Raw genomic sequence first — 12,448 nt, forward strand, 5'->3', positions numbered from 1 at the left:
TAATTTTATATATTTGGTGGAGAGGTTAATACAGTGTTGACAATGGATTATACTTTTGTTAAGCTCAACCTCCCCATTGGCAAATGTGCTTCTCTTTAAGCAGATCCATTATTACTTTTATTTTGATATTGTTTGCAAAGATGTGCCCGTTTATGCCTAGGCTAGTTAGATATTACTGCTTTAAATGATTCTTAAGTATTTAACTGTGAAATTGTTTTTTCATGTCTCATAGAATAAGATATATACAGTAAATTAAAACGGTCTATGAAAAGGATCAATGAAAACTGGAGGACATCTGGTTACCATTAGTCAGGGCAGCAGGAAGTACGGTGCAAAGGAGCAAACTGAACCCTCATGGATAATTTGGATTTATCTGGAGAAACAACTGATAAAGAGCAAGAGGAATTGCCTTATGATGGGGACCTGATAGAGAAGAGTGAGCTGCTCCATACCTGCTGTGAAAAGATTTTTCCCTTAATAAGGGATGTGTCTGAGGCTTTCCAGCAGCCAATCTATCCATACACAGAAATTCAAGAAGACACTCTGAGATGTACAAATGCCACTTTTCCTGAAACTTCTGTAATTAAAAGGCTCAATAAAGAACTATACACTGGATTGTTTCACATTCCAGCTAATAACAAGGGGCCTTCAAACTCAACAATTTCTGATGTTTTACTCCAGCATCTCTCCAAAAAAGAGTTTTCAAATGCCATCCAACCTGTTGCTTGTGAAACTTTCCCTGAGCTATCATTTGAAAGTTTTGATGAAACCATTATTGAAAGCCTCATTCTGCATTGTAGTGAGAGTTCTTTGTCAAGAGAACCAACCACAGAACCCTCTGGCCAGCTGCTTCATAAAAGGAATGGGATCTGCAATCAGTTAAGTCACAGACAGCTCACAAGAGATGAAAGTGTTTGTGATTTTGAAGAATCATTGGTTCCTATGTGCAGAGGGCAGACACCCCAGCAATGTCTGTTGGAAAGACTTGGTTCAGACAGTAGGCTTACCTTCAGCCAAGATCAAGTTTGTGATCTTCCTGATTTCTCTCAAGTTGCTCCCCAAATCAGAATGTCCAAACCTAATATCTGTCATAGATTGACAACCATAGTTCAACAAACTAACTACTCTCCTAACTTGAGTGAGAAATCAGCTATTGTGCAAGATGGTTTAGAAAGCATGGCTCTGAATTTTCCTGACAGAAAGCCCCAAGAGAATAAAGAAGAAACTACTGAGTTCATGCAACACTTACAGGTAAATGAAATGTGACTGGGAGATATTGCAATTGATGCTTTACACCTGAATGAGTGTAGCTAAGGGTAGGGCCTCTGAGGGAGAATCAGGAGACCCACAGGCAAAGTCCAGCCTTTACTACTGACTTTTTGTACAGCCTTGAACCAGGGGACTTCATCTCTCTGGGCCCCAGTCTCTTCCTCTGCGGATTGAAGAGGTTGGATTAAAAAGTTGCTTGGGATGTTTATGACTATTAGGTACTCTCTGAAAAGCTCTTTGAAAAACTCTCACTGGTGAGAATGTCACTGTGATGCCAGAATTAGCTGTGCTATAGTAGCAAGATCACTGGATGTACAGTCAAAAGATTTGGGTTAAAAATCTGACTTCTTCTACTTATTGTGTGACCTTGAGCAAATCACTTCCTCTCTTTAGGCCTTAATTTCCTCATATATAAAAGGTGTGGATTGGGCTGGATGATCACTAATATCTCTTCTGACCCAAGAGTCTGTAATCACATTAGCTCATATTACAGAATGATGTGTCTAGCCCATCCTTTCTTGGCACATAGCTCCTATCGATACTATTGGATACTATTTGCATTAAGTTCTTCTTTGCATATACTGTAAAGTAATTTCTTGTGTTAGCAGAGTACACTTTTAATTACAATGTATTAAATGTTATTTAATAGAATTTATTTTCTCCCCTCCCCATCTCCTAATTCTACATGAATAAAAGTCAATGACTGAACATGTTGAGGCCCAGAATCTCACTGACCATCTAAAGTTCAATACTAAGGTAAACATGTTGTGTATGTCATTATGTGAGATAAATTTTGTTGTTTAGTGTTTTGCTAGGTAGACCTATGTGATTTCTTTTTCAAACTCTCATGTAAAATTTTTATTGCTGAATAGCTGCATGTGACTGATTCCCCTGTTTCTGAAAGGTAAAAACAGCACTCTGTTCAGAGATAAGAAGGGGAGATAACTGTCTCTCCACATCTCAATCTCTGTTGCAAAATTCTCTGCTTCAGCTAAGCTCATGGCTATTTGAAGAGAAAACCAACTAATTCCATCCAGCAGATGACGTGTTACCGATTCTGAAGCTTCTCTAAGTGCTTCTGAGAGATGAGTACCAAAGTGCTGTAGTCAAGGACCATCACATATTCAGGAAAACATTTGAAGAACATCAGGACTCTGATCAGTGCAAGAAACAGCCTTGACTTCTTTGGTTGAGCCACAAGTTAATAACATGATTAATTCATGAATTTTTCTTCCAGAAATGAAAGTACCAGCAATAAGCCTGTTACAAACAATGACTCACACCCTGATAGCATCATTGGTTTAGGCCCAGAAGGAATTTTAAAGGGCTTCTGGAAGAGCAGTTTGCAGACTTCTTGATCTTAGAATCTTTTTATACTCTTAAAAATTAATTATTAAGGGCCCCAAAGAGCTTTTATTTATGTGGGCTATATCATTGATTTTGTTGTTGTTCATTTACTTCAGTTACGTCCACCTCTTTGTGACCCTATTTGAGGTTTTCTTGGGAAAGATACTGGAGTGGTTTGAACTTTCCTTCTCCAGCTCTTTTTATAGATGAGGAACTGAGGCAAATGGGTTAAAGTGACTTGCCCAGGGTCACACAGCTAGTACGCATCTGTGGCTGAATTTGAAAACATTCATTTATTAATTCATATAAATGACAATCATAAACCTATTACATGTTAATATAAATAAATGTTATGAAAAAAACCTTCAGTTTCCAAAACAAAACAAAATTTAGTGAGAAGAGTGGCATTGTTCTGACACATTTTTTCGGATCTCTTTAATGTTTGTCTTAATAGAAGACAATTGAATTCTCATATGTGCTTCTGCATTCCATGTTTTGTTTTTGTTGAACTTATGAATAAAATCCAGTCTCTGCTAGATATGGACTTGGAAAAGGCAAGAATATTTTAACAATATTTGTCATATAATTATGAAAACGGTTTTGACACTGCAGGCCACCTGCAAGGGTCTTAGACCACACTTTGAGAATTACTGCTCTAGTACAAGCCCTTCCTTTTATGGATGAGTAAACTGAAATCGGAGAAGTAGGTGCTCATTTGACAAATATTCATTTGGCACTTATTCTATAGTACTGAGTACTGTGCTTAGTTACTGTTGGAGATGCCATGGTTAGATAAAACATAGTTTCTGCCTTTCATGGAGCTTATTCTGCTGTGGGGATAAAACACATACTTAAAATACCTACAATGCACAATTTTTTTTTCATCCATATAGGGAGCTCTTAATAAGGAACCACTTCTACCAGTGCAGATTGGCATGTTCCAGGAAATATATAGTCTTAGAAAGTTTCCTGGGCCAACAAAGTTAAATGATGCCCAGGATCACTGAGTTGTTATATGCTAGAGATAGGAACTGAACTCAGGTTTTCCTGACTCTGAGGTTGGCTCCCTATACACATAATGTGCTTAGACATATATATATATAATTTATATTTCATTATAAATATATAGTTATTTTATGTATTATATTTGTATATTTTATATATCATTTTATACATTATATAGATATATCTTATACAAGTATAGAATACATAATTTTATTGTGTATTATATATTTGCAGTCTTGTAGGACAGCACCTTAGATCAACCACAGAATCATTCTCCAAACTTTTTTGATCATGGCCTATCAGTAAAGATATTGAACATATACATACCTCCTAATATGTGTATATTTATATATAAAGTACTACTATATTAATAATTATATAAATTATAAAATTTATTCAAGATAAACATTTATTTAAGAGTATGATATAAAGATAAAATATTTGATCCTGGAATCAATAGGGGACCATTGAGGTTATTGGAATAGAGGAGAGACATAGGCGGATCTTTAGAAAAATCACTTTAGCAGATAAGTGGAGAAGGGACATACTCAGGATAATGAGACCAATTATCAGACTAAATCCAGATGAGGGGTGATAAGAATCTGAATTAATCTCTATGTAAGTAGAGAGAAGATGACAGACTCAAAAGATTGTAGATGGAGAAAGGACAAGATGTGCAACTGATTGGATCTGTGGGATGGAGAATATAAAGTCAAAGGTGATACCAAGGTTCTGAGCCTGTGCCTGGAAGGATGGTGGTTCCCTCTTGCAGAAACAGACAAGCTCAAAAGAGGGGTGGGCTATGCGGGGGAGGGGAAATAATAGAGTGAGGTTTGCAAGGCAGATCACAGCTCATCCATGTCTGCTTATCCTGCACCACTCACTCTGTTGCACCCAAAACAGAAAGTTTGGTGGTGGGGCTCTTGTCCTTCAAGCACAAAATCTGATCTCTGAGGGGGTACCTGTTACAGCCACAAGATGATATGGGTTAGGGGTCTACTGAAGGAGGGGTTTTCAGTGTTTCCTGATTTTCACACCTAGTGCTGTGGATGCCTATTAAGGGGTTAGATTATAAGTGCCCTGAGGGGAATTCAGTTCAGAAGTGGGGAATGGGAGCTTGAATAGTAGAGGGAGGGAACAGAGTGGAAGAGTCTTGGGGATCAGGATAAATGTGGTTGTTTTGGAGATAAGCCCCATGACTGACCAACATTTGGGACGGTGAGATATAATCCATCTTCTCAACCTGTGATTGGTTAATTCTGTACCCTCTGGGAATCATGCCAGGACCCTTGAGGTTATGCTCAGCCCTTGCTTTGTAAACTGTTGACTTAAAGGATAAATTAAGAAGAAATATTCAAGAGATATTTTAGTAAAATAATTTAGGAAAATATGCATTTAAAAATTACTAAAAGAAAGGAGCAGGAAAAAAATAAATTCTTTGAGGGTATAAAAAGAGAAAACAGGAATCTTTTAGTTGAGAAATTCAGTAAAGATACTCTAAGATTCTTAGACTCATTAGAATTGAATAGTAGCTTATTTCATAGTCTTTACTTAACAGCAGATATTATATATTATTTTAGTTAAAAGGACAAAATATTGTAGCTGACTTATCTTCCTTGTTTTCTTTTTTAAACAGCTCTTAGTTTTGTTTATTCAATAGCAGTTTTTAAGAAAAGTTTTACTAATCTCTTCTTTGATTTTTAGAATTTATATTTTGTTATTAGTTGGGCTTTTCGAACCTTGAAATAAATCCAATCCATGCTCAACGTGGAGTCAGAGATCCTGAATTTAAATCTTGGCTCTGTCACTTAACATCATTATGCCCTTGGGCAAGTCATTTCACTCTGGATCTCAGTTTCCTCATCTGTAAAATGAGAGTATTGTCTAACTCCAAGGTTCCTTCCAAATCTAACTTCATACTTACATATGTGTGTATATATATATATATGTATATGCCATGATCTATATATCTCCAACATCTAACTGAATTTTCAATTAGATTCCTCTAATGTTAAAATACCTTTTGTATGTCTCTGGTAGTTCTCTCCTTGATTGGTATGAACAAAAAATGTTCTTTTCCTCTCTTTGTACAGGTAAATGCAGAACCTCTCCTGGATGTTTCAGAAAGAACTCTTTCAGGTAGACATTTAAAAACTTCTTTTAGATATAATTTTTTTTTTTTTTTACAATATGGCCAATGTGTGTGGCTGTTACTATAGATTTCTTTTTACATTTCATCCTGACATTGTGAGCAATAATTGTGAATAATCTCTAATGCTTGATTTTATTATATAGGATTAGCATCTGAGACAAATATCTTAAAATTATCATCAACTACTGAAGAACAGCTGCCTTCAAGTCTCTCACAGTCACTTAAAAAGACAATGAAAGGGGACAACATATGTCAGGAGCTAACAGAACAGACCAAGAACTTGAAAACTAAAGTAATGTGTAAAAACTCTTCATATTTCTGCTTGTTGATAAAACGATAGAGATATCTATGCAGAAAACTTCATGCTTATAACAAAGTTTTTTCTTTTATAGATAGAAAAATTTTCTAAAAGAATAAACCAGAATTCTACCCTGTTTGAAGATAAACAGGTAATAATTCCAAATCTCCATCTATCGTCTTTCTTGGCTTTCTTTAAGTCCCAACTAAAAACCTATCCTCTACATGAAGACAATTCTAATCCCTCTTAATTCTAGTGTCTTTTTTTTTTGCCTTTTGGAGGGCAGGGTTAAGTGACTTGACCAAGGTCACACAGCTAGTTTTTTGTGTGGGTGTTAAGTGTCTGAGGCCAGAACTGAACAAAGGGTCCTCCTGACTCTGGGGCCGGCACTTTACTCACTGTGTCACCTAGCCGCTCCTACTAGAGTCTTTCTCTCAATTATTTCCTATTTATCCTGTACATATCTCTTTTGTACATGTTTGCTTGTCTCCCCATTAGATTGTGGGCACTTGGGGGGGCAGAGATGGTCTTTCGGTTCTTTTTTGTGCTCCTAGTACTTATCTAGTAGCTGACACATAATAGATACTCAATAAATGTTTTTTGATTGACCAATACAATTTTTAAAAACCAATTTGTTAAAGAAGTCAATCCAATTTAACAAAAATTTTAAAGTACCTACTGTGTGCAAGGCATTATGCTAGGTACTGACAATACAAAGAAAATGAAACAAGCCTCTAACTTTGAAGAGTTTACACTTTCTAGGAGGATAAAACATGTACACAAAACAACCAACATTGTACAAGAAAAAAAGAAGAAAGAGCACGAATAACGGGAGAGATATCTGAGTCATATGGAAAGCTCAGGAGTAACTGGGTCATCAGCTGTGTCCTGTAAAGGTTTTGTGAAAATTGACACTGTATCTCCAGTTATAGTCTAATCGCTAGGCCCTTTTCAGGATGCTTCATCACTATAGTTAACTGATGTTTTTGGGAGAAAGATGGTGTGCAGGGGATGAGGTGCCTCCCAGACTCCCTGGTCTGGCATTCAAGGCCCTCTTGTTGTCTCTATAATCTGATACCAACCCACCTTTCTAGCTTTATTGTATACTCTTACCTTGACACATTCTAAATGGCAGCAAAACAAAATTGTATACTGATTCAAGTCAACAAGCATTTATTAATTGCCTGCTGTGTGCCAGGTATGATGTTAAGTACTGAGGATATAATGAAAAGGGAAGCATAGTCTCTTCTTTTGAGGAGTTCGCAATCTCACGGGAATGATGACTTGCAAAGAGCTATGTTCAAACGGATAAACTGAAGATGATTTCTGAAAGAAAATTGCGTTGTGCTCTTCCTACCTGTATACCTTGTATGTAACGTGCCCTAAGACAAGGATGTTCTTTCTCCTTAACTTTCCTCCTGCCCTCCCATCTCCACCTATCAGAATCCATTTCTTATTTTAAGACCTTACTCAGGTCTCACCTCTTCCCTAAAGCCTTCCTTGATCCCCACAGCTATAAATCATAGAATTATAGATCTCACAACTCTCTCCTATGCATTTATATTTTAGGTATTTATGTATTTGTTTTTTGTTAAAAACATTTTCCCCAACAACTCAATTTTATTTTATTTTCAGTTCTGAATTCTCTCCATCCTATCCATTGAGAAGACAGAAAAACAAAACCCTATTCAAATATGTATAGTCATACAAAACAAATTCCCACATTAACCATGTCCAAAAATAGAAAGAAAAGGAAAGAGAAGAAAATATACTTCAGTCTACACTCTGAGTCCATCAGCTCTCTTTCCGGAGTTGGATAGCATGTTTCTTCATGAGTCTTTTAGCGTTACACAGTTACTAAGATTTGCTTTTGTTTTGTTTTTATTTTTAATTTATTTATTTTATTCTGAACTTAAGAAGTAAGACAAGCATTTCCATAACAAAGAGGGATAGAAAAACAGGATTGCACCTGAAATTGTAGATCCATTATGTACAACTTGTTATTCCTTTCAAATATAGTGGGGTTTTAAAATTGCTGTTTCTGTATAAATTGTTCTTCTGGTTCTACTCACTCACTTTGTATCAATTCATAGACATCTTCCCAAGTTTCTCTGAAACCATCTGCTTTGTCATTTCTTACAGCACAATGGTATTTACTCATCACATACACAACTTCTTTAGCCATTCCTCAACTGATGTTCATCCCCTCAGTTTTTGCCACCACAAAAAAAAAAAAAGCTGCTATAAATATTTTTGTACATTTCCTCCTTCTTTGATCTCTTTGGGGAATAGGCCTAGGAATAATACAGTTTAAGAGTTTTGGGGGCATAGTTCAAAATTATTCTTCAGAATGTTTGGATAAGTTCACCAACAGTGCATTAGAGACTTCTTTTCCTACATCTTGTAATTATGTTCATATAATTCCTGTGTGTGTCTTGACAAGTATATTCCCAAGTATTTTATATTGTTCATAGTTATTTCAAATGGAATTTCTCTTTGTATCTCTTCCTGCTGTATTTTGTTGGTAATATACAGAAATGTTGGTGATTTGTATGGATTTATTTTATATCCTTCAACTTTACTGAAGTTGTTCATTGTTTTAGTTAGTTTTGATTCTTTAGGGATTTTTAAGTAAGTCATCATATCCACAAAAAGTGATAGTTTTCTTTCCTCTTTGCTTATGCTTATCCCTTCAATCACTTTTTCTTAGCCTATTGCTGTACAGTAGGATAATACAATATTGAATACTAATAGCATAGCCTGGCACTTAATAAAAGTTTATCGACTGACTGGTCTCAAGATAACTTTTCAATCCCAAAGGACTAATGATGAAGCATACTATCCGCCTCCAGAGAAAGAACTGATATTATTTAAATATAGACTGAAGCATGCTATTTTTCACTTTCTTAAATTTTCTTCTTTTCACTGAGTCTTCTTGTACAAAATGACTAATATGAAAATGTTTTACATAATTTAGAATTCAAAATTTTAAATAAAAATGTAAAGAAAATAAAATACTGAAGATAAAAAATTACTCCTTTTCACTCTTAAAAATGACTGAGGACCCCTTTGCCCAAAGAACTTTTATTTCTGATGGTAAATATCTATTGGCTTTTACTGTACTAGAAATTAAAACATTTCGACATGATGTTTTTGAAAATGAAAATAGCTTTGACCTCATGGACCCCTCAGAACAGTTCCTGAACCACACTTTGAGAACTGCTGCTATAGAGTATGCCGGTATTATGAAATTCTGGAGGTTAGGTCATTTGAGCTTTGGAGGGAAGGGAAATTAAGAAAACAAGAATGAGTAGACTTTTAAATTCATGTGATTGGATTGAATTGCTGCAGATGCTGGAGAAATTGCAGAGTTACCTTGATGTTTTGGAGCAGAGCTATTTGTCCACCAAAGAGAAACATCGAATTTTACAGAACCACGATAAAGAATCTACAGAATTTGGAGACTTTGATCCAGAAAGGTCAGATTCATTCACAGCAAATAGATTCCGTTTAATTAGACCATGTGCTGGCCTAATTCTTGGTCGCTCCTCTGGTTTGGGGTCAGAAAAACCTGCCCCACTTGTAATTTTGGAAAACCTCTTCTTTGATTAAGGCAACTAACTACCTATGAAGAGAGTACATGTAGTAAAAGGGAGCATGCAGGGGAAGTGTTGGCTGCTGTGTGGCAGACCCTGCCACATTGCATTTTTGTCATGTTTCTTGATCCTTAATTCTGAGTTAAACCATGTCTTTTACTGGGGGAGCGGTGGGGAGTTAGGGGAGTAAGGTTGAGCTTCAGTTTTCTCCTCATTCCTGAACAACTGCAAAACCAGATTTTGGAGGATCCCTTCCTCGCTCTCTTTTCTTACACTCCTTTCCTTTTCCTTTTATAGTCTTCTCATTTTTTCCTTTCCCTTACTCTTCTCATGATCTCTTTTCTCCCCTTTTCCGTTCTCTTCCACAACAAAGTCCAAGTGATAAGTTGGGAAGGAAGAATACAGGGTGGGGGAAGAAGGAAGGGAAACCAATCACTGTGGCCAAAACCTTGGGCAAATAGCAAAGTTGAAGACTTCAAGCTAAGTGACTTTTTTTGGTTTCCGTTGGCTTAAAAGACTTTGGCCTAAGTGCATACTGAATGTGAAACTAGCATTATCCACTATGCAACATCCTTCCACCAATATACAAACATACAAAGAGAAATATGGGTTAGAACCAGAAGCTACAATTATATCCAAGGAACTTCCTGGCATATGCTAAAAGAAGTCATTCAGTAAGCTAAATTCTACATTCAACATTTGCATTAATGACTATTTTTAACACAAAGATATCTTGGATATAAAAACAATTTAATTCTTAAAATTTGGATACTAGCATCCTTAGACATTTTCTTTTCTGGAAGTGTAATTTTAAACCTTAAAAATAAGTAAAACCTTGAATGCTTTGCTGGTTGGCTAGAAAGCAGGGGATTTTTGTCTTGGCATTGATTGTTCCTTGGTTTCTTTAACAAAAAAATGTAAAGCATATGTTTACAGCAATAATTAAAAATCATTAAATAATCTATTTCTCTATGAATTTCAGTCATTTGACATCCTTTTAAAAACAAACAATTCTTCCCAGAAGAAAAGACTACAGATAATATAGTGCCTTATTTATAACCTAGTTACAACTAACCACAGTCAGCACCAACACAAATCACAGGGTTTCCAATGCAATTATAGCCCATGTAGAAAAGAAGCTTTTACCAAAGAGAGCAGAAGAAGAGAAAGTGCTCCCCAAATGGCTAAGCTAATGACATGACCCTGCGAGAGAAGTCCTAAACACAGTTGCCTTATTCTCTTCATCTGAAACTGCTTTGACCTAGGAGTGGCCAACAGGAGAACAGGATGCTTTTACTTTTGCAAAGTTCCACCTGCCTGTGGTCAAGGGAAGCATCCTCAAAGCTCTGGATCTATACCCTCCTCCTAAAGATCAATTTGTATGTGTCCCATACACATACATTTTCCACATGTAATCACATTCTCCCACATATTTTTCCTAGCATTTTACAGTTACCCAAGCATTTTCTAGTACGTTACTTCATCTGAGCCTGATAAGAGTCCTTTAAGGTGGTGGTCAGTAAGCATGTTTTAAGCACCTTACTATGTGCTAGGCTAATTGCTGGGAAAACAAAGAAAGGCCAAAGAAAGTCCCTGCTCTCAAGTTTACCTGTTTTTAGAGCCAGGTGAGGTGACTGATTGGTTTCTCTTATCTGTTTCCACCAGTCAGTAGCAAATGCTATCCAAATGGATGGTTTTGTAGTAAGTCTATTAAATATCAAGGAAATCAACTCTGACTCAAACTTACAAGTTCTAGTAAAGTTTACTGAAAGATATTTGGAGTTACAAATGACCATGGATGGTGAGGCTGAGTGGCCATTTCAGTGTTTCCTTGTGTAAGAGGGCTACTTATCTGAAACGTGGAGTGCCCTCATCCTACATCACCTGGTAACCCAACTTCCAGGAAGTACCACATAAGGAGACTCATTTCACAGGATGTCAGCAGCTAAGTTGCTTCACACTTTTCCTTTTATATAAAGAAAGAGTTCTATGACTTGGGTGGGAGAGGCTTAAATAGTTTCCTCACTTCCCAGGGATTCTAGCTAGGGCAATGATTGGTAGAAAACCAAGGTATTATCTATTTGTTGCCTCAGCTCCCAAATCTATACTTTAGGATCCTTCCAAATGATAATTGGTTGAGGTGATGAAGGAAAGAGAAAAGGAATGAAGGCGGTGGATTCTCACTCATACTGTAAGATTGACCTTGAAAAGACATTCTTCACAGTACTAAGACAAGTGCCTGCCTTCATATTCTTGGGCTGGGGCAAGGGGGTGGGGGATGGTCTGTGAGATATTTCCAATCTGTGTATTTCCAGAGCTGGGGGCAGCAAATAGTAACAAAGATGCTATTATAGTTATTCATGGCCTGGATTTCTTGACTTCTTCCTAGACAGTCCCCAGTTTTTAAAGTATACTCTTTACAGAGGCAGAGTAAATAAGTGAGTCTTCACTCAGAATTTTTGTTCTGTACCTCACATATTGGGGTGAATTGGCGTTGCCTCAGTTAAACTGAGACCTGGGAAAGAGCTTAACTTTAAAAAGGCCAAGGTCTCCCACTGTATCCAGGGCCATCACTAGTTGTCCTGATCGATATCTGACCATTGAACCCAGATGACTCCAGAAGAGAAAGTAATACTGGCGACTTTGCACAGTCCTCTCTCACTTAAATCCAATTCACTTGCATGTCATTGCATCACCTCCCTGATGTCATGGTTCTCTTTGAGAACAAAAGACAAACAGCATTTTACATCTATGAGGTGTAATAGTAGACAAGTACTGGGG

General features: G+C 36.6%; 1 protein-coding gene across 1 annotated transcript in view; it reads left to right on the top strand.

The window, feature by feature from the left end:
- The first annotated feature begins 281 nt into the window (after positions 1–281).
- Positions 282–12,448, top strand: part of AKNAD1 (AKNA domain containing 1) — a 39,790-nt gene continuing 27,623 nt past the window's right edge. Inside the window, exons 1-5 of the mRNA XM_069090482.1 lie at positions 282–1,251; positions 5,715–5,760; positions 5,917–6,065; positions 6,166–6,222; positions 9,423–9,550. Of these exons, the coding sequence (XP_068946583.1) occupies positions 355–1,251; positions 5,715–5,760; positions 5,917–6,065; positions 6,166–6,222; positions 9,423–9,550 (1,277 nt within the window). The 5' untranslated portion in view covers positions 282–354. The remainder of the gene's footprint in view (positions 1,252–5,714; positions 5,761–5,916; positions 6,066–6,165; positions 6,223–9,422; positions 9,551–12,448) is intronic.

This window comes from Petaurus breviceps, unplaced genomic scaffold (assembly GCF_028583685.1).
Source record: "Petaurus breviceps papuanus isolate PSGF00001 unplaced genomic scaffold, PetGlider_PUasm1.0 186, whole genome shotgun sequence".
Classification (NCBI taxonomy): Eukaryota; Metazoa; Chordata; class Mammalia; order Diprotodontia; family Petauridae; genus Petaurus; species Petaurus breviceps.